Source organism: Amphiura filiformis, chromosome 16 (genome assembly GCF_039555335.1).
Source record: "Amphiura filiformis chromosome 16, Afil_fr2py, whole genome shotgun sequence".
Taxonomy (NCBI): Eukaryota; Metazoa; Echinodermata; class Ophiuroidea; order Amphilepidida; family Amphiuridae; genus Amphiura; species Amphiura filiformis.
Window position 1 is genome coordinate 58,228,538 of NC_092643.1, and position 19,759 is coordinate 58,248,296.

The window sequence follows — 19,759 nt, forward strand, 5'->3', positions numbered from 1 at the left end:
AGGTCATTCCAAGGGTGCTGATTACAAAACAAAACAGTGTTACAAATGGGCTATTCCCCTTGAAATCCATACACCCCCTATGGAGAACATAATCCTAATCTTCCACACAGGGAGTGTGAATTTCAAATAGGGTTACCTGAATGGGTGACTCCAATTGAAATCTACACCCCCTGTGTGGGAGAGTATCATGTCTTCCGTATACAGGGTGTATGGATTTTAACTGGAATTACCCAATCACTTACTGTATGGTTGAAGTCAAGAGAATGGAATAACACATGTTGTTGAGGTAACAATTAAACTCAGCTCACACATGCCCATGAATAAATAAAGCTGGAGATGTATTGAACTAAGTGATTACGATATCGGGAAGTTATCCTAACATAAGGAAGAGAGTCTGCTTGGAGAGATCCTCACTCAAAAATACTGGCAGTAATTGAGCTAATAGAAACCCTTTGGGTGAATGAATCTGCTGGCTTAATTTAGCAACTTGGTTTGATCTGGGTCGATCTGTTGTAATGCAGTATTGCAAGTAAAGCAATTTCTGTCTGTCTTTTAAACAATATACATGTATGTCTTATAATGAAAGTGTGGCATATCCAAGCATATATGCTACCTCTTGTACCTGCAAGGGTTAGTTTTGGGAACCTTCTTCACTAGGATCCACAACATGCTCATCTATCAAGGCACAGGTCTTTAACCCCAATACATTTGCACATTCATTGAATGACCTTTGAAAATTTGGGTACAAAAACTCAAATCTTGCACTATGATTGTTTAATTGAGGTTATTGAACTTATGCCTTTGGGATGAGGCCATTGTAGTCCATAGTGCCTGCTTATAGAATTTGCAAACTAACAATTTGAAATTGAAAATTTGAAGCTAAATTATGCTTGCAATTTAGATATTTATGCATGCAACAACATTTGGACAAGATTTCCATATGCTGCATGTTGCTTTCAACAGATTTCCTCTAAATTCACCAATTGTTTAGTTTCATGTTTCAAAAAAACATCCTACATTAAAATATCCTTCAATTTTCTCTTCAAATATGTACAAAAAAGTATCATAAAATACCTACACTTAACAAAGTCCCCCAACCCTAGCATTTTGCAAAAAGCATATCAGGAGCCCCTATTTAGATATCTCGCTGTATTTGCCCTCTACATTAAGCGGTAGTAGCTGTTCATGATATTGAAGTCTTGTTTCAAGTCAGTGGATGTCACTCCCGACAGCTGTCCTTCCCAATTTCATCAAAGATTGAATTATTTGTCTGGACTGTTCACCACGCTCACCTTTAATATAGTCAATACGGAAAATGTTCCTCCTTTAATCTGGGGCTTTTCAATGAAAACATACTGTATGAAGAAACACAATTCCTATTCTGATAGCATCACACAACTTGGTGTAATAATCTAGCGCTAGCTTTTACAACAATATTATTACATGTCACATCCATTTGCTCCATTTTCTATTAGCGCTTTGGAGCTTCAATTGTGTTTCGCATCAGCTACACTACATGATCAATCCATTCTGTGCAACATAATAAAGTATAAAACTAATAAACTTACTGGTGGCTATCCTACACATTTTGTGAGGATTTTTAATCTTAATGAAGCATTGCAGGAGACAATTTCTACAAATTTGGTGCAATTATTTGTGATTCTTTATCAAAGGTTAGGCTTTAAAAAAAATTGTTTGTTTGCCCTTTCTCGACCAACCCAAATTTTGAGACGTTCCAAAAATGTTTTTACCCTACAAAAGAATACTTACCTAATTTTTTTAATTTCAGGTTTTGTTGGTTTTTTGGGGTTTTTTTGGGAGGGTCCAATTTTTTAATATTTGGGGTTTTTTTGGGGGGGGTCCAATTTTTTAATATTCATTTATAATATTCATAAATTGATACTTTTAACTACTCAGACCATTAGTTTAAGTAGTACAAATACTAACACCACATATTAACCTCTCTCATTTAAGTGTTTACATCAATGAATGGGCCAGAAAAAAATAATAATAAAAAAAAAATTACTGACCTAGTGACCCAAACAATTTTGGGACAAACATTTGAAACAATTTTTTTCTTGCCCTTAGTGTAGCTCTCCAGATAAGGGCTTGTACGTACTGTCAAACATATTTGTAGTTAATTTTATTTGTATTTTGTAGTGCTTCTTTATTGAAAACTTGCACACAAACTTTAGTTTGTTTTCCATCATTGAGAGTTAAGTATAAACCTAGCCCAGGTCCCTCTGATCGTAATGTTTGTAATGTCCAAATTGCAAGCACGTATCAGGAGCACAGGCTGGCGGGTACTACTGGCTATATTTTTACTTGACTTATGGTGGTTTTTTGCCATGGCTCTGAATACAGCTAAGTTTAGTAGCATGGGGGCCTGATGAAGCAGTTCCTCCTCGCAATCAAACACACAAACAATCAATCAATTAACCAATCTATCAATCTTGGACGGGATTTTTTTTTACTTTTAAAGCTGTATGTAAATTGCATAGGGGAACTTTTTCTTCTTTTTAAAAATGTATTTATTTTTTATTTTGTTGTTGTTGTTGTTGTTGTTTTTTTATTTAATTAATTTTTTTTTTTTGTAAAAAAAACCACAGACAGTGCCTACTTTTAGGGTCCGTCGGGTTTTGCCAATCAAACAATTTTTTTAATAGGTCTAAGTATTGTATTTCGTTCAGCACCATTTGAAAAAAATTCCACAGAAAATGAATTGCCTATTGCATCTTGTGATTTTGTTGTCAGTATCTGGTTCAGGTTTATAATAGTCCCATAGAGCAATAGGCAATTTTCAAATTACTGAATTTCATCCTTAGTATAATAATCTGAATTAAACACCGAGGGACTATTTCATTTGATTTGACACAATATTCAATTTAATCAGATCTATATTGACTAGTAAACCACTTAATTTGTCAGAGACAACATACTCAATAACAGCCAACAGTGGCATGACTAACAAATATCCCGGAGCCTTTCACTGAGAAGATACGCAATTTCATTGGTTTCTGCCTGTGTTCTATTAGACAATAAAGGACATCTTATTGTGACTGATGTGATGTTATTGTTTGCACACATCCTGCAAATAAAATGCATGCGTCTATCAACATTGCGTATGTTTGTTGCGTCCCATGTTTGGTGGATTTTGCAAAGTGATGGCAACTCACTCTTGTCACTTTCAGCCATCAAATGAACTGAAAGTGATGGAAAAATTAAGTTAAAGAAGGCTAGAATTTGTTTAAAGGGATGTGACTCAACCAACAGCCTCATCCGTAATTTTTCTTCATCAAAACTGAGATTTCGGTATCAGAAGAAATCTTCTTTTTTTTCATTACCACAGTTAAATCTAATGAAAGCGAAACAATATTATTTCATTTTTACTTTTATCATGACAAAGTATAAAACTTAGCACTATGTCAACATTGATTTAATCATCAAGTTCTCATAATGATAGCACCTTGACATTACTACACATCATGTATTTTATTGAATATTGCCTCGCCAAGACGACACAACCTTTCCAGCTACCGAAGTTCAGTCAACCTCATCCGAATACACAACGGAACCAAAGACAGATAGTTTTTATCAGCTCATCACTTTAAAACACCTCATCTTAAAGCAAGTACAAGATCTTGTCTTTCTATCTCAAGTTCACTCAACTCTAACATGGCTAGCTTGTAATATAACCATGTACTATTGAGGGCTTGTATATTCACTAGTTGATTGTGAATCAGTTTGTTGTTGGACATGGATATAGTCTGTACAACACCTTGGAGGAAGTCACTTTGTTAATTTTAAATAATAACAGGAAATACTTTTTGAACAGTTTGATAGTTGTTAACAATTAGCTCTGACCAGTGGCATAGCCAGGGGGCACTGTGGGCAGTAACCCCCTTGTGAGAAGTCTACCCCCTCTTTCCCCCATGTGGGATGCTGGCTGCCATGATATGTAAGATTTTTCATACTTTTTACTAGCTTATTTTGGACCGTTTTCTTCAAATTCTGCCCTCCTCCATGCAAGTTGCCTGCCCCCCCCCTCCCGACACTACAAATTTCACCAAGTTGTCCCCCAATGCACTGGTATGCTCAATGGCTGCAGCTGCACTGTTGTGCCCCCCCAATCACCTTGGTCCATGCTCTTGCCCCCCCAAAAAAATAAAATAAATCCTGGCTATGCCACTGCACCACTACCTAGGTAGACCATACTGTGATGCTATCCACAGGAGTGAAAGTCCACTTTTGACAAAAAGCCTGAATAAGCCTAAAAAACAGCATGAAAATGACCAGAATGGCTCTAAAATGGGCTAAAAAATAAAAGAAATTGCGTACATCTGGACTACAAAAAAGCCTGAATTCAGGCAAAAGCCTGAAAACATAGGGGGATGTATTTCAACAGGAAGAGCCCAAATGAGATGCTCACAGGTGTTACAAAGAAATCTGCATGATCTAGTGGGAACAATTTACAAAACATGAAGTAACAGAGAAACCCACTATTATCAACGCTGTACTGAATTCTTGATTGAGTGGTTTTCTTCATAGGCCATTGCCACTTTCTTGAAAACACAAGTGCCACAACAGGCTCATAAATATGCATACACGCTATAGCTTAAAAGCTTTGTCTATCTTAGATCAGGGGGCAAATAACAGGTTTCTTACTAAAGATGTTAATTCCTTATATTTTAAGGTACAGGTGGAAAAAACCATACCAATCAGGTATAAATCCACCCCCATAGATCATGGGTTCTCAATAGGCAGTCGATAGGCCTGTGCATCTCAAATGGTTTGATACAAATCCAAATAGATCCTAAACATTCTAAACAGAGACGGTAGACAGATGCAATTAGGTGCTTTATAGCTAGATATGGTGAATAATTAATACAAGTTATGTTGATGCATATATGTGATGTGATCAAGCAAAATCAGTTGGAAGTCGGAAATATTGCTTTTCAGATACAGCCAAACAAAGGAAATCATTTCTTTTATTGCCTATTGTTTTGAAAACACTTCAACTGTTCATATCTTTAGAAATAAAAGTTCAATTTCAATGGGGTTTTCTGCAAAATGTAGCTTTGTACATGCTTTATAAAATCATGTAGAAAACTGAAAATTAAATATGCCCGACTTCAGACTGATTTTGCTTGATATATCATTGTCATTTATACATTCTTAAGTCATAAAATTTTAACTTCTATTCCATGAATAAATAAATGCTTCCATATCAAATAAATACCACCTCGGACTATTCATAGTGAAATCAATCCTTATCATGTAACACACATTAAACTGCTAACATAATTTATTGAATGTTTGTCGGATAAATCAAACTCGCAGAAAACAAAATCTACCAAACTTCACTACCTGATTGTTTGGCTTTCATTGTAACTCCTCCTCCACAATGAAGGTGGCACACAAATAGGTCGCATGGGTCACATGTAAGCCTACCTGCACCTACCTACACATATACGATGATACTGTTACTATCGTCAACTATAAACATCTCAAAAAAAGTAATTACCCCTTCCCCCCCTAAATAATGGTTATTATTCCAAAACAGGCTATTGTATTACAAATCTGTGAAATGCGTTGGAAGCAGGATATATTTCTGCGCATTTTGACACCTCATTTGTAGCAACTGTCTAAATATTGATGTCGCAGCTTACATTTAAATCAATGTAACCCAAGATTTGAAAGTTGCAGTAAATTATATTGATTTGTATTCAGTATATAATGGAAGGAAATCTGTGAAATGATCTGAGTGTCAATCATTGTATTGTTGTAAGTGCAACTTTCAAATCTGGACCTCACTATTAAATTGACCAGTGTTTTATAGTTTTCTGGGCTATCTTATCAAATGAGATGTCAAAATGCGCAGAAATAAATTCTGCTTCCAACGCATTTTACAGATATGTAATACAATAGCCCGTTTTTGGATAATGGCCATTATATAAGGGGGTTAATTACTTTTTTTGAGATGTTTAGTTCTTAATTAATAGCTGACCACTTTTTGAGAGGCATGATTTTGATAATGGTTGTGCAGTGGCACCACCAAAGGGTTAATAAGGAACCTCCCCTCCCCAAAAAAAAAAAAAAAAAATTCAAAAATCCCGTATAAAAATAAGAAATATTTGACTTAGGACAAAATGTACAATTCTAGGCACATTTTTGCCTCCCCAAAAAACTATCTTGCCCCTCCAGAAACTCCTGGTGCTGTCACTGTGATTGTGGACATTTACACATGAATTAGAAACTGGATAAAGAAATGAAAATTTGTTGATCGCTGGTGCCATAAAGTAATCATATATTGCGCACACTAATTAATATATTTTGCAGACAGTAAAAGTCATTTTTAACAAGTGCAGGGCCATGTAGCTGCTTACTTTATCCATATATCAATATGCAGTCAAAATTTACCTGAAATTAACAATGCTCATCAATTTTAGCATTTGTTAATACGGCATTATGACATCTACATTGATATGACTTGAAATATGTCAATTATTGCTTTTCTGTTGTAGTGAACACAAAACAAATCACACCTAACCACTGCAATCTGTCACATTGTAGTTGTCATTTGCCTTATATTTTGCTCAAATGTCATCATTTTTAACCAAAATTATTGGTCATAATAATACTGTCTGATGTATTAACCCTCTTACTGCTAACACTATTTACTTGCAATTATGTGTTTATTAACCCTTATTCTTCTTCATCATCATCTTATTGGGGTTGTGAATCCACCTTCAAAAAAAAAATTATCATTTACTTCTAAATAAAATCTTCTGAATATGCAGACATTTTAGAAATAAGGAGAGGAAATAATTTTGGCCAAATAATGTACATAACCTTAACCATATCAAAAGCCACAAAAGGCTACAGCAGCAAAAACTGCGAGCTCAAGTATTCCATGTGATGCGATTGCATCATCATGCAAAAGCACATTATGGTCAGTCAGGCCCATAACCAGGGGGGGTGCAGGGGGGGATGCACCCCCCCCCCCCCCCCCAAATGCCAAAGGCCCAAAAAGTCCCATTTGCGAGCGTTGCGAGCGAAAAAATTTTATTGAAGGTTTTTTTATTCCTTTTTTGTCCAAAAATGTCCAATTCTGCCCCTTCCAGTCCAAAAAGGTCCAAATGTTTGAAAAAAAGGTCCACTTTTTCAAAATCAGCACCCCCCCCAAAATAAATCCTGGGTACGGGCCTGTGGTCAGTTGTCACAGAAAGCTTGGCCGGCCAAGGTAATCTTCCCGGCAAGGTATGGCCGTCCGTGTGTCCAGGACCCAAGGGGTCGGAGGCTCAAAACCCCAACTTAGAAAATGAAAATTCTCTTCATCCTCTTCCTTTCTTCCATCTTTACTGCCTCCACGAAGTTGGGGTTAACTGCAATTCACACCAGGCAGAAGAACTTATTGTGTCAGACGTGTCTACTACTACTATTACTACTATTGTGTCAAACTTAAACAAAGACAACTCAAGAGATAGATAGATTTCATATGGATAGATTGCGGTTGCTTGTCTTTCACCCTTAAATCCAAGAACTGCCAAAGTGACATGTTTGTAAGTTTTAGATGATATTTCATTCATCATTATTCTCCTTATTTTATGACAAGATCAAGTGATCTGAGGCTAGTCATTTGTCAGCTTTTGTCCTTATAAACTGAGCTAAAAAAACTCGTAATTTTTCACAACTTGTGAATCACAAGGTCATATATTAAAATTATGTCCATCAAATGAACCAAAACACACACAGGATTACTTCAATACTCTACTCAAAACACATGTCAGTAACCAAAAAGTTGTCAAACTGACACAACAGCAAAATGCACTGACACAGAAATGGCTTTCTGGACCACTTTCTCATCCAAATATTTGGCACCCAGCACAACAAATCTGTGAGAATGCATACAAGATCTTTGCACAGATGCAACGGTGCTGCTTCCTGCTTTTCATGCACTTTCTCCACACTATTCCACTAACTTAACTCTTTGGGAATTATCATATGGGCAAGGACCTTGTACTCATTCTCACAGATTTCTTGTGCTGGGTGCCAACTATTGGGCTGTGAATGTGGTCCAGGAAGCTGTTCCATGTCAGCGCATTTTGCTGTTGTGTCAGTTGAATAACTGCTTGGTTACAGACATGTGTTTACAGTAGAGTATTGAAGTAAACCTGTGTGTAATTTTGGTTCATTTTCATGGACAAGATTTTAATATGACCTTGGGAAAAATTATAAGTTTCTTTTTGAACTCAGTTTAGTTCAGCTGCTAAGCTCCCAAATTTGGTACAATTGTGCACTTTGTGATAAAAGCATGAGAATGTCCACACACGAAGTAAATGGTCCAAAGTTTATTCCAAGATGTGGAGCCATTTCAGATTTGACCCCTAGATACATCTAAAACAACATTTGCATAAAATAAATATTATTTTGTAGCCAAGATTTACACAAGCATGGTAATTTCAATGTCCCGACATGTAAGATAAGAGAAATGTGAGGATGGAGGTAGAACTTTTTGAATGACACTCATAGAACAGTTTGGACTGGATGCTAAATAGGGAATTGGTGATAATTAGGTCAAATATATGATATAAATAAATTATGCCATCCCCTATATAACTTTAATAGTATTGACTGGAGGTGGGTCCTATGTATGATGGGAAATGTCATGGACCACAATGGCCTCATCCTAATGCCATAGTTCAATAATCTCAATTCAACAATCATAGACCAAAATTTGACCTCAAGTTGTGGAATATGAGTCTGTGTACCCAAATTTTCAAAGGTTATTCAATGAATGTGCAACTGTATTGGGGTTATTAATTAAAGAAATGTGCCCTGATAGATGAGCTGTGGATCCTAGTGATATCCAGACAGCTATACATGCAAAAAAATCACGTACCAGCATCAAATAAATCACAGAGAAAATTTATGAGTCTATATTATAAAGATATCATCATATAAATATGGTTTCAAGTTCATTTCTAAAATCACCCTACATACAGGTATATAGATCACAGATGATGACATGTTTGTATACATGTACAGCAGGTTGCTGGTACTTTAATGCTTTGCGGTTGGGACTTTGTTATGTTTTCCTGTATATAAAATAGGGTAGGCTTATTAATTTGCGAAGCATGGGAAGGATGGATACTTAGTACAAATGACCAAACAGAGCTAGATGTGCTGCAAACATGCATCACATTTTCGGCCTTTTTTTAGTATATAGGCCTATCAATTACCCCTTTTTCTAAGCCAATTTAGGTATGGGGTCAATTTTTCACATTTTTCTCCCTTTTATAGGAAAATTATTTCAGTTATTATTGTTCCCATTGTTGTTGCATTTGTTTTGCTGTTGATGTCATTGTTGATATTGTTGTTGTTTATCTTGAATGATCTTGTTCTTGTTGTTTTGGTTATTAGTACATGTTAACAAAGTATTGCATATTCACTACTTTTGATCATTTTAATGATCATAATGATCATTTTGATAAATGATTTCATTAAATTGGTCTGTTTGGACATTTTGATAAATGATCATTTTAATGCAATTGATGTACAATTAAGTCTACACTACCATATTCCTGCCACCCCCAGAAGTACACTGCTCCCCAGCTACTTTGTGGCTACTCTATAGTACCAGTGCAGCACCAGTCCAGTACCAGTGTGTGCACTACAATATTCCTGCCCCCCCCTCCCCCGGTACCCTGCTGCCCAGCTACCTTGTGGCTACTCTATAGTACCAGTACACATGATTCTGCTGTGGTTCTCTAGAGTACTCACACAGGCATTCTAGTTCGAGTACCAATGAAGTAGCTGCACGGCAATGTACCTCTGGGGTGGGTGGGGCGGGCGGGGCAGGGCAGGGCAGGGCGGGGCGACAACAATAAGAATCTGGTAGTGTAGGTTTAGTCATTCCCATTCCATTAAAATTGCCATAATTTCTGAACAGTAAGCTTATAAAATATTTGAAAATATATTGGAAAGTTGTGTTTAGCAGCCAGAGCTAGCCAGCCATTCATAACTCTTAGTTTGCACACAAAAGTTGTTCAAGTCTGAATACAACAATTGCATTTTTTTAAGTTCTCAAGGATGAAATTGACAAACACTGACATTCAATTTAGATTTCTTAAAAGCTTTGCCCTAACATGAAGTAGCATTTATTGAGTAAAACGTCATTTACCCTACACTCTCAATATGAGGACAACAACTTTCACAAACAGGTCAGACGATCGCTTTCATTTAGATTCAATTGGATACGGTATACATTCATTCCGCATAAGTTATATTTCATGGTCATTTTAACATAATGTTGTATGTTTTATCATGTTTCTTTCTACAGTCCATGGTTTAACCATTTCATTTTATAGAATCTACATGGTTTAATGGTAACATTTAATTGGTGTTTGAAATATTTATTGATTAGGCCTACATGACAAAATGCTCAATTTCATTTCTCCATATCTTGTTACAATGGCAGGTGCATCATATCCATGAAAGCTTGCCACAATACATTGCAATATAAAACTAATGCACTTTCCCCTTAATCTGATAATAAGAGATAGATCGTCTGTCTACCTGTAGGACAGAAAAAAAAATATTGCCCTTTTCATGGAAGTAAAAGACCACCCTTTTCGACAGACCCAAAAATCTTTTTTTTTTAAATAGGGTTGCATTTTTTTTCTTTTTCAATATAAAGAATATAATTTAAAAGGCAAATTGCACATTATTGCTCTAATAGTAGGCATAAGCCTAAACAATAATGATCAAGGCATAATCAAACATCACTTTGTCATCACACACACACCCCCACACACGCACACCCACACCCCAGGGGGTACCCAACTTAAATTTTGGTAGGGGTGTGTGGCGTGGCCAAAGAACTACAATTTCCAGAGTTTGAGGCTCAATGAACTGGATCATGATTCATTATTGGGGTCTTAAGGAACTGCTGGAGAGCCTGAAAAACGGACCCTTGACCCCTGTTCATACCTGTACCACTTTTACATGTGAGTGACCCACCCCACTCCGGACACACACACTCTGGCATATATAGGTATGTACTGTAAAATCATACTTCATTTATCATCATATCTAAAGACTGCTGCACATGTACCCTTCATTGTATACAAATCAGAATATTATTTACTACTCCAGAGTTTTTGGAAACTCATGCCTGGTTCCCACACTATACACACCCAAACAAACTTTTGACAGTTACATGCAGTATTCAGCAACGAATGTAACTGCGTGGGAACTGTTTCTCGATAAATCTGGATTGTTGTTTATCTCAAGTTCAACAGGGTAGTTTTTGGAAACTTGCTCAAAGATCCCACAGTAACTCAAGTGAGATATTCAAATAAACTTTTGAAGGGAGTAAGCAGACCAATCTATCAGTATCACACCCTTACACCTGTTTTAAGCTGGTTTCTTACTAATGATGTGAACATGGAATATTTTGTGTTACATTAAATTTCATGCTCATTGCTCATCATCCACTTCTAAGCTTCTGTGACATTTAAGTAAGCAAACTCTTTCTTCGTTGTATAGGCCTAGTCTACTGTTCTTCAGTGTAAAGGCTAGTACCATATAGGCCTAGTCTACTGTTCTTCCAGGCATTTTACTTTGGGCTATTCCACTTGAAAATCATACACCCCCTATGAAAGACATGACCTTAATCTCCCACACAGGGGGTGTAGATTTCAAATGGAGTAACCCATTCAGGCAATCCCATTTGAAATTCATACTCCTTGTGTGGAAGATTAAAGTCATGTCTTCCATAGGGGGTATGGATTTCAAACAGAATAGCCCATTGTGACAAATGGCTGGGGTTTTTTTCCGTTGTTTTTTTTGTCCTCCGCAGCGATATTTGGTTGTCCACTGTTACCTTCTATTCTTTCCACCCAAATACACTTCAGGAAATCTAACTGCAGTGGAAGTCGCTTTGCAGAAAATTAGCTGCTGTAGAAAACCCGCTGCAGAAAATTAGCTGCTGTGTTATCAATGAAAACAAGCCCACAAAACATCAGACTAAATAAGTCTGCATTAAGATTGAAATCAGTGAAATTAAAAAGTTGTGAAATTTTGTAAAATTTTTGCTGCCCAAATAATAACAACTTTTACACCATGCCTCTGTACAGATGGCCTCCGTCTCATCATCCCATCTATATGATTACCACTGAGTGATCTGTCATCTGATTTGACGTGACATTGTCATTATGTACCAGCTATGTTGTATTTACATTAGATCTGCCATCCATCCAGGCCCCTCCTACCCAGGATTTGTTTGCAAGGGGTACAGAATTTTCAAAATGTGGACTTTTTCCTCCATATAGTTGATTAAATGCAAAAATCAGACTTATCCCTCAACTCAATTAAAAATTATTATCTAAAACGGTTAAGTTATGAAAAGCTGGTCCTGTTAAATATTTTGTTATTTTAATTTTAGAACTTTCTCAGCTTACAACTTACATCCCCCCTTGATAAGTACAGTATGTAGAATTTTTTGTCTATTTTGTCCATTTGGGGTACATCTGTTGACATCACAGATGCCATTGAGTCCATGTCCCATTGAAATCTATCAAACAAAGCATGTGGGGATTTCATCAAAAATAACATACAGGATTATACTAAAATGCAGTAAACCTTTGACGAGCGCGTATTGTAAGGATACATCGCATATTTACTGCGCTGCACGCACTTGTCTCTGATTGGCTGCTGAGGCGATCTGTTGTTGCCGAGTGGAAATTTATGAATGAACAATGATGAACGGTGCGCCGTACGCGTTATTAGCGCCGAATTTGCAACATCACGGTAGTCGCGCTTGTCAAAGGTTTGCTGCATTTTAGTATAACAGTTTCTGCACAATATACCCACAGTCGCACTCCCTTTACACACACAGGTATTGGCCGCCAAAGAGTTACTGCCTTGCTGGGAGTCTAAAGGAGTCCAAAATGGCCAAATCAAAAGGAGTCCCTGGACGCGCAGAGACTTCTTATGCGACCCCTGCTCTGCACTGTACATGTACAAACCAGTGGTACCTTGATAAAAAACACTCATGGTACTCAAGTGCATTTAGACTGCCAATTGCATAAAAGTTACATGAAAAGAAAGTAATTTAGAACTGGCTCAGTTTTTCTGATTGTGCATGATGCCCTTTGAATTGCACGCATGGCTCTGAAGCAGCCACTAAGCCCACCCTGGATGGTGACCGGGGTGCAATTGGTTATTGTCAGGGATGGTTTGTCACATTCAGCACTGAACCAATGCCAGGTAAATTGGACATTATGTCAAAATGTCAACAGCACACCTTGCTCCTTAAGGGTACCATCCCAGCTACCATGTAGTAAAAACCCTTGCAGCAATGTTCAGTATCACATACATCTCCAGAAGCAATGTTGTGAGGAACAACAGCACATTTTTCTGGGTCATAGATAGGTGAAATGCCCCTTGTTCTAATCAGATGGTTAATTCCCTCCTCCTCCCTCCACGTGCCTCATCTCCCAAGTGGCATGCTAAAATGCTTGGAGACCAGGGTACTATCAAGAGCAAAGCAAACAGCCATGTTGTGATGAACAACAAGGTGGTTCTTTGCCGAGCGGAGTCTATTAACCATATGCAAGCAGATTGCAAATGAACACACTGTTGGCAGGGCACCCTTTTTAAAGGGTGCCACTTGGAAATTTGGAAAATCCTTAAAAGGGTGGGGGTTTAAACTTTGTTGGTAAAAAGGGTGGATTGATATAAAGGGTGGGAGTAAAATAAAAAGGGTGGGAGTGCCAGCTTAAAATATATTTTCATTGAATGATAAAATCATCCTAGTTTCCAAGAATAAGTGCCAAACCACAAGAATAAGTGCCAAACCACTGCCAGCAAACCATATCACAAGATAAAATTCCATTTGATGCATGTTTACATCCACTAGGTTATCGTGTGATGATAGGTGCAGAATTCGGCATACTTGATTTACTTCGAACCAAATTGCATGCGACTTCCATCAATGCATACAAATAGGGGAAAAATCAAAAAGTGGTGGGGGTCAGGAATTTTCAGTATAAAGGGTGCCTCAGTAAAATGCGTGGGGGTCAGGAATTTTCAATATACATGTAAAGGGTGCCTCAATAAAAAGGGTGGGGGTAAAATAAAAAGGGTGGGGGTCAAACCCTACTGCCAAGTATGGAACAGACATGATCAGTGTTGCCAAAACCTTTCAGCGCCAAGGTGCTATGCATAGAAAAGGATTCTCAAGTAGCCCAATTTTTAAGTTTAAAAAAAAAGCACCCAGTACTGGATATTTGGGCGGATTTACTTGAATTTAGAATGCAAATCACCTAATTGGGCGAAAAAATTGCTCACAAAACTTTGTTTTACAATATGTTTAACAATATGCCAAATTTGTTAAACAATAATTATTAATTAATTACTATTTTATTTTTGACTGCTGAGAATGAGCAAAATGAAAGAGAACATCATTCAAAACATTTGTGCCAATTTTCAAAAAATTATTTAAAAAATGCCACTATGGAATGAAGCCGACAAAATCTGTAAAAATATCTTGCTGCTTAGAATATTTGGTGTATTTTTAGTGTTTGTTCCAGCATGCCTTTGTCATACGAAATGAAAAAGGGACCTGTACATGCATGTATTGTATTTCATTGTATTTCAAATAAGTACCATTATTACATGGTGGTGATTCTTGTAAATTGCACATCTGCAACATTTACTTTTCACTGATTACACTTTAAATTCCACATCCATTCAACCAGTGTTGAAATCTTTTAAACGACTATGGTACGTAATACGTAAGTGAGAAATGTATCCACTAACAATGATTAACAGAGATTGGTACTGCCAGACAGTTTACAGGAAACGAAGGAGCTACAGAAACTATGTGACGGAATGAATGCTATATATTTTGATGATGCCCACATCACAATGTATTTTACACATTTGAAAGTAATAATGTAACTAATAATTAAATCAGTATAAAATGTATAAAGGTTTTGATGGATAATGTAAGCTCTCTCATGCTCAAGGGGGGGGGGCAAGATGATAGTTCCAGTGCCTAAGGCAAGGCAGCAAGGCCATTTTCATGGGTTTTAGAAGGGCATATAGACAAATGTTTTAGTGGGGGGCACATCATAGATTTTTGGTGGGTATGTTCCCCGCAATTTTGAGGTGGTTGGTCTTTAGGAGTCAACAGCGTACCAGTAAAAACTGGTGTTTTGGAGCTGCAAACAGGTAAAAGGGGGTCTTTTGGAGCTGCAAACAGTCAAATTCAACAAGGGTCTTTTTTGGCTTTCTGGTTTGCAAATCACTTCCCATGGGGAGAACATGACAAATGAAGGCAAAATCAGGATAGCACATTTTTTTAGCAAAACAGTTCCTCCATTTCACTCCTAATATCAATGATTGGTCCCTTTTTGATAATTGACAACAAAACAAGTTTACAAACAAGAGCACCAATGGCGCTGTGGCTCTGTGCTTTTTTGAATGTGAAAGTAATTGCAGTCGAATGTGCAACAGGTGAAATCATATACATTGTATGTGCCAGATCACATGCAATCATACATCTTGCTGGTTGGTAGCTATATCTTATTTGCAGAGCATAATACATCCATCAATAAGTTTCATATCCACATGAGGTTTTAGTAATTTGACCACAGATGACCCCTGAGTGACCTTGGATGACCCCAAAATGACATTCCAAAAATTTGGCTTGAATTGTTGACTGTACCCACCAAGTTTCATGCCCATGCGAGTTTTTAGTAACTTAACCTTAGATGTCCCCTGGGTGACCTCGGATGACCCCGAAATGACCTTCCAAAATTTGACTCTAAATGTTGACTGTACCCACAAAGTTTCATGCCCATACAACAGTTTTAGTAATTTGACCTCAGATGACCCCTTGGTGACCTCAGATGACCTCGAAATAACCGTCTAAAAATTTGACTCTAAATGTTAAGTGTACCCACCAAGTTTCATGCCCATACAAGTTTTTAGTAATTTGACCTCAGGTGACCCTTGGTGACCTCGGATGACCCCGAAATGACCGTCCGATAATTTGACTCTAAATGTTGACTGTACCCACCAAGTTTCATGCCCATACGAAGTTTTTAGAAATTTGACCTCAGATGACCCCTTGTGAGCTCAGATGACCCCGAAATCACCGTCCGAAAATTTGGCTCATAATGTTAAGTGTACCCATCAAGTTTCATGCTCATACGCAACTTTTTAGTAATTTGACCTCGGATGACCCCTAAGTGACCTCGGATGACCCCAAAATGACCGTCAGAAAATTTGACTCTAAATGTTAACTGTACCCACCAAGTTTCATGCCCATACGACAGTTTTGAGTAATTTGACCTTAGATGACCCCTGGATGACCTCGAGTGACCTTCACCCACTAACCAATACAAACTTGTTCTGTCTGGGGTCAAGATGCACCCGCCCACCAAGTTTGAAGAACGTATGACCCCTAGTCTCCGAGAAAAAGGTTTTTGCAGATTATGCATAAATTATGCAAATTAGGTAGGTAATTACCATATTTTGCGCTGAAAATCAAATCAGGTCGAGATCCTCTGGTCATGCTACCCCCACCACGTTTCATCATCATAGGGCTTAGCATTCTTACGGATCCCCAGAAACAGCTTCACAAGGCGGATTTCTTCAGATTTCCAACCATTTTGTAGAAGCTGCCCGCATAAATTATGCAACTTAACAACTAAATGCGCATACTTTTCGCCAAAAACTAATCAGGTGATCAGCAGGTGTGTATCATTCCTGTCACAAGGTTTCGATTACCATGCGCCGCTATCAACTTGCGCTGATATTAGCATAAATTATGCAAATTAGCTATGTTAATTTGCATATTTTCACCGAAAACATATGATTACGGAGCAAACTTGGATACCCTTCCTCCCACCAAGTAGCGCCCCCGTAGGTCTTACGGTTCCCCAGATACAGCTCCGGACGGACATTCGGACATCCCACCCCACACACAGACGGAAATAGTGATTACTAAGTCCCATCCTGAACAAAGTTCAGAAATGAAATTTTATCAATTTGCGCGGAGTTTCGCATAAATTATGCAAATTAGCTACGTTAATTTGCATTATTTTTCGCCGAAACCATACAACTACGGAGCAAACTTAGATAACCTTCCTCCCACCAAGTAGCGCCCCCGTAGGTCTTACAGTTCCCCAGATACAGCTCGGACGGACACACGGACATCCACACCCCGGACAGACAGAAATACTGAGGCGAGACAATAAATGAAATTTTATAACAAATTTTTGTGACTTGAGATCATTTGCATTTTTTGTAAACACCAAAACTGTTCTGTCCTGACATGTCTGTTGTGTCATGTGTGTTGAACCCGTCCAACCGAACAATCGTAAGTTCTGTTCGGATCTGGATCTGCCTGGATGCTGTACTCCGATTAAGCAGGACTAGCCTACATCACATCAGTGTTTATTTCTGATAGATTTCACTTCATGATTTTTTTCTTCAATTTCATCACTTACGAAAGTACAAAAGTAGACAATCTAGTAGTCAGTATAACCTCGGAGCAGTTAGGTATGCGGTGAGACCTACGTACATGGAATAGTAGTACATGGCTTCCGAATTTGGAACTTCACATGTTCAACTTGTCATGCCGGTCGAGTCCCGCGTTTACAACTAAAATCAAACCACTTCTAGATTAAGTCCATCGCTGAATTTTACAAATAACTTAAATAAACATCTTTATATTTAATTAAAAAAATATTATGGTATGCTCGTAAATGCTTCGAATGACATTTACCAGAAGCTCATGAGCTCATCATGTAAACAAACTAGCGTATTTTCACCTCGATTATGCAATCGTAGCTCTCTGTGGTTGAGTTTGCAAGGTCAGTGGGTCAGTGAACTTAGTCTCTATGCAGCCAGTTTGGTTACGCCCTCCACAAAAATGTTTGTGTGGAAGGGCGGAACCAAACTGGCTGCTGTGGAGACTACTGCAAGAATCGATCAATCACACAAAACTGTTTGCTGATTGGTTCAGAAATGGTGATGTCATCAATCAAGAAAAACTAATCGATTTATTGGTTCAAAATAGCCTCATAGAAAAGTACGAAGTTTGTTGAGCATCGCAGCTTATCGGTAAAAACGTGACCTTTAACAAAAAATCGGCACAGTGCTTTCGCACTGCACTTGCGCAAGCCAAATAGTCCCCAGAAAAGTCATTTGTTCAGATTTATTCGGGATTTATTCAAGATTCAGACATGTTCTTGACTATTTTTTGACATTCCTTACCTATCTCTTTATTGAAATTATAAAGAAATAGTGAAGAAAAGTTAAGAAGTAGTCAAATAATTTCTGATCTGAACTAAATCTTAAGAAATGTACCTCCATTGGTTTCCGCCTGTATTACGATCTTAAATTATACAGACCAAAATAATCTCTAGCACACACAGGGAACCAAGATATAACTCGATTATCGTGACTATTTTGGTCTTTTTTACCCAAAAATAATACTTTTATCGCCTGAATTTCAATAAAATCTGGAGTGCAATCGATTCAAAAATAACTTAGCCAAACTTAGAAACTAAACTTAAGCCTTCATATCAGTCATTAAATGATCCTTAGCATAAAAACCAACAGCGTATTGTGGCCTGAAAATGAATGCTAGTTAGTTGCATGACAAAGGCACTGATAAGCTCCGCTCAGAGCCAAAAATGATAAATGATGATGACTTACCAGCTGAAAGACTTTAAATATCCCTGGCAAAGTAAAAAGATATGTGCCGTCACATTGTACAAATATACGTCCTTTAGCCTGAGCTCTTTTAGCATCAGTTCTTGCATTAGCAGAGCTGAAGTCCACCACAGCAGCATCAATCCTGTCCACATCCCCATATGGCATTCTTTGTGGACTTAATGAATCATCGGTGCTTATCTCATTGTTTGTTGTGTCGTCATCCATCTCTTGATCACTGCTAAAATCTGGGGGCTCGTCCGGACCAAGTTCCTCTGTTACTGGTCTGTACATTGTGGTATACGTTGTTATAACTTGTGGTTGTTAAGAAGTTTGAACTCCAATTACACTGGAAACTGTCAGTAGTTCTTCTAGTTTAGCAATTTCTAATAAATCCAATATTTAAGTTGAGAAGGAGCCCCAAAAGTTATCTGTGTAGGAGGAAAAAACAACAAATTTGATTTAAAAATCTCTCTGTTGCTTGTTGGCTCACACTGCATTCCCTATGACCTATTGCATCACTGCGAGTTTTCAATCTTCACAAGACCTATGTTTTGGGCATAATTTATATTTTGTATTTTGCATAGCCTATTACCGTACTCATGGCAAAATATGGATGTACATGCATACATGTATGATGAAAGCACGATAATAGTTGGTGTGATTGAATTCAGTGTTAAATTATGTTTTAAAATATACTAACTGCACTCATATAATAGAACTGGCTCAGTTCTCTTTGATCATGATGTCCAGTCGCGAGCACAGCAAGCACAGAGTGTGTAGCACGTGGCTGATCGCCATGTCCAGATAGCGAGCGCAGTAGTGCAAGTCATGAGCAAAGTGAGCACCGAGCGCGTAGCAACAAAATTGCACTACTGCAGAAACTACCTTTTGAGGAGTCTCTACTGCTGAGTGCTCTCATTAAATCTGATATAGGAGAGTGATTTTAGCTCTCTTTAGTTGACCATTCTCTTCTTACATGCTATTGTAATATGCTCTAAACAGCTCTCCTTGAAGGCTCTAG

General features: G+C 37.7%; 1 protein-coding gene across 2 annotated transcripts in view; it reads right to left on the reverse strand.

Moving 5' to 3' along the window:
* LOC140136261 (uncharacterized) overlaps positions 1–19,759 on the reverse strand; it is a 267,128-nt gene that overhangs the window by 243,439 nt on the left and 3,930 nt on the right. For both annotated transcript variants that reach the window (XM_072157986.1, XM_072157987.1), the window contains exon 2: positions 18,739–19,166. In XM_072157986.1, coding sequence (XP_072014087.1) covers positions 18,739–19,029 — 291 coding nt within the window. In that variant the 5' untranslated portion in view covers positions 19,030–19,166. The remainder of the gene's footprint in view (positions 1–18,738; positions 19,167–19,759) is intronic.